Raw genomic sequence first — 3,965 nt, forward strand, 5'->3', positions numbered from 1 at the left:
GAGAGAGAGAGAGAGAGAGAGAGAGAGAGAGAGAGAGAGAGAGAGAGAGAGCCTTCTTATTTTTTTAATTATTAAAATAAATAAATTAGTATTAGATTTAAAAAAATAAAAGAAAAATGGAAAATAAACACCCAAGGGTATTACAGTCATTTCACTAAACTAGAACAAAAGGACCATGAAACCAAAAAAATCGAGGTTTGGACTAAACCTCTAAAAAAATGTATACCACAGGAACTATTTTTGCAATTTTGTCTATATATAAATAGTTCCAATTCTGATTTTAACATTTAAAGAACAATTGATTCTAGTTCATATTAATTCGAGTACTCATCAATGCTCGCTTCATATGCCAACTGAACTAGCAAGCAACTTTGTATTAATTATCCAAAATCCAACTCTAATTCGGCATTAACATTTTCCTCATTATCAAACGATATAATCGGTTAATTATAAATACTTTGATAAATAAAGCAAATCATGTCGTTGTTTCCTCTTTGTCTTAGATGGATTAAACTCGTTAATAATTAGTATACATCCAAATTTATGGAACCAAAAAGACTGCAAGGTTCATGAATTTTTATATATTTATAAAATGAATATTGAAAAAAAAAAAAACTTCAATGCGTTCAAATGCTCCACTTGGCCGGATTTGTCCATCCTCGAGCTGCAAATACGTGTATATCTTTAGAAAATAGTAAAAACCAAACAAAAATAACAAGTTGGATGGTACTATAACAAAATCAAGTGTTGACTCTATTTCTGGTTGATGTATTACTCTTTTAATTTCTAGTTACATCAACTTGACTTCGGACATTTATTTTGCCATATTAAGAGAATAGAAACATGATATTTGAGATACTGATCAGTATATTCGAAATGTAATTAAGTTTGGCCAACAACGAAATTTTTGAGCTTTAATTTAAGACTCGAGAAACCTCATTTGAATGTGAATAAGTCGATCATTCCATTAAATATTTTGTACCTTGCAGATTCATCACATTTCTTGACTATCAACAAGACGAGATAAAACCCACTAACTCCTCCAACGAATCATATGAACAACCACCATTTTGCACTGCTTCTTTAACCATTTCCTTCATTCCGATTGCTCTAACTCTCATCTCCTCCCCTTCTTCATCCACCATAACTCTTCTAATCATACTTTCCATTTCCTCACTCTTTAAATCCTCCAATTCCAACCCTATCTTCCATACATAACTCACGTAACGTGCATTCACCATTTGGTCTACATTAAATGGTTGGCATATCATCGGAATCCCTTCCGAAATACTCTCCAATGTCGAATTCCAACCACAATGACTCCAAAATCCACCAACGGCAATATGCGCCAACACTTTCCTTTGGGGCGCCCATTTTACAATCAAACCACGTTCTCTCGTCTCCTCTATGAAACCCTCCGGCAAGAACTCAGTCCATTCCGACTCACCAACTGAACCCGGTCTAACTACCCATATGAACCGCTGGTTGCTTTTGGCTATCCCACATGCCATCTCGGTTAGCACTTTTTTATCCAACGTCATTAAGCTTCCGAAGCTAACGTAAATTACGGATTTGGGAGGTTGTTTGTCGAGCCAGGCAATGCAACTAGTGTCCTCTTCGAGAAAACTAGTAGGGAGATCAGTTGGTGTTATTTTGTGTAGAGGCCCGACTGAAAAAACAGGAACCTGGTAGTACTTCTGGATTTGGGTTAAGGCTTCATGTTCGAGAACTTTAATGGTGTTCCAAATAACTGCAGAGGGTCGTATCGATTGGCTGATAATGGCAAACAATTGCTGCCAATCTTCAATAGGTGATTTTGAAAAGGGCAGATCTTTATACCTGAGGGGATGATGATTTGGCACCATCTCCTGCATCACATAATCTTTTCAACAAATGGGAGTTACCTTAATTAGTTCGTATACCGAAAGTTAGCTAGTGGTGCTTTCAATTGAAAAAGTACTAGATTAATTAATTGAATCTTTCATCTACATATATCAAGGTTGTAAGTTTGATGTACCTTGTTCAAGATATCTGCTTTCTTGATGGAGCTGCTGACGGACAAGGTTAGCCGGAAAGTACGCTGCACTGCAACTGCGGAAGACTATGGCGACAAGATTCAGATCGACAGCAACGCTTCCTGCACAAAACATAAGGTTGTCATAGATGACAACGATTGATTTATTTCCTCTATTTTGTTCACCGATCAAACGAGTCATGTGTTTTTGGAAGGATGGTTTGCAGTTTTTGTTGAGAGTGTGGATGAAATTACTGAAGTTACCGGAGTCATCAATAGCGGATAAGTTGTCGGAAAGAGGGAGGAAAATGAAGGAAGGATGGTTAGAAGGGTTAGGAGGGTTCAGTTTGGAGTGAGCAATGGCTATAGAGAACCCATTGGCATGAAGGGCTTTGGCTAGCTGGAGAGTAGGGGTCATATGGCCATGAAACGGGGATGCTGCAAGCACCACCAGTACTGGCCACCGTCTTCCGCCGTGTTCTTCCATCTCTCTATATCTATTTATCTAACTTGGAACACTTTTTTGTTTTCTTTAGAGGGAGGTTAGTGCGATGGTAACAATGTTGGTTCCAATGACAGAATATTTTATAAAATATGAAGAAAAAGGAGTAGTAGGTAGGCATTCATTCGTCTATATGCGAAGCCACCAACATTCACATGCATGGCATACGATTGGTTTAATTAGTAGTTAAAAATTATTATCATCCATGATGAGATTAATTTATTATCATCCACGATAGATATTATATTGTTTTTTTTGGAAACGACAACTTTTATAAAAAGAATCAACGACTATAGAAACTAGCAAAGGAACAAACCAACAGACGTAAACATCATTCAAACTAAAGTAAATACAACAGAACGACAAACGAAAATTAAAGACATCACCCAAATGGATATGTTGACCATTCTTCCCAAGTGCACATTACTTGTTTACCCCTGCATTTTAACCAAAAATACACCATTGATTTTACTGCTTCAATACCAGTTCCAGGCTTTGCGAATACTCCTTTAAACACACGGTCATTCCTGAGTTTCCATAAGTTCCAGATAAGTCCGTGACATATGGTGACGAATCTCTTTCTCGTCTTCAAATTCCGACCCCATCCGTTTGCATATTCCAGCAGTTCACCCACCGAGGTGAATGAGTTATGTTGCACACCACACCAAGAAAGGATTTTATCAGTAATAAAACGAGCAAATGGGCATTGAAGTAGTATGTGATCAGCACACTCGGATTCATTGATGCATGCATTGCATGTAACTATCGTGAGATCAATACCGCGAGATCGTAACGCCACCGCTGAAGGGATCTTCTTTTGTAATGCCCGCCAAATAAAACAGTTGACTTTATTAGGAGATACCTTATTCCATTTGAAGACAAAGCTGGTGGAGGCGCAAGAGGGGGATGGGGACAATTTTGAAGCAATCTTTTTCCGCATGGTACTCACCGAGAATGTCCCGCTATTATCTAGGATACAACGCCATTGATCCTCACCTGATAGACATTATATTTGGGAAGTGATACTTCCACGGCTATTTTTTATTGATCCAAGATTCTTAAAGTCAATTGACGATTTTACCCTTCCGGATGAAATGAATATTATTCAAAAACTGCTTCTTCCCGTATCTCAAAGACTACTTTCTTTCTATCTCATCCCATCCAAATGGAAAATCATAGGGAATCTCTCCTCTTTCAATAATCAGTCTGAGGTTTAAAGAAGAAGGATCACCCCATCGCTTTACGAGGCTGTGACAATCGCTGTTCACAACCTGTTGTGTTGTTTGTGCTTGCAGATGCCGCCATCGGCAATTTTAGTGCCGACTATTACAACACCTTGGTTTATTCGTCGTCTCAGTGCCAAGTCTTTCATCCCCACCGTTTGCTATTCTTTTGAAAACACATATTACGTTTCCCAATTTCCCACTCTACCGAGACCTCTCTATTGTG

The 3,965-nt window shown here is 38.1% G+C and overlaps 1 protein-coding gene across 1 annotated transcript; it reads right to left on the reverse strand.

The window, feature by feature from the left end:
* Positions 1-429: 429 nt before the first annotated feature.
* On the reverse strand, positions 430-2,614 carry LOC111907496 (UDP-glycosyltransferase 76H1). The gene is made up of 3 exons (XM_023903293.3): positions 2,018-2,614; positions 983-1,882; positions 430-664 (listed from the first exon to the last, which is right to left on the reverse strand). The coding sequence occupies exons 1-2, from the start codon at positions 2,499-2,501 to the stop codon at positions 1,011-1,013; spliced, it is 1,356 nt and encodes a 451-aa protein (XP_023759061.1). The 5' UTR covers positions 2,502-2,614; the 3' UTR covers positions 430-664; positions 983-1,010.
* Positions 2,615-3,965: the final 1,351 nt, after the last annotated feature.

The sequence above is a fragment of the Lactuca sativa genome, chromosome 9 (genome assembly GCF_002870075.4).
Source record: "Lactuca sativa cultivar Salinas chromosome 9, Lsat_Salinas_v11, whole genome shotgun sequence".
Taxonomy (NCBI): Eukaryota; Viridiplantae; Streptophyta; class Magnoliopsida; order Asterales; family Asteraceae; genus Lactuca; species Lactuca sativa.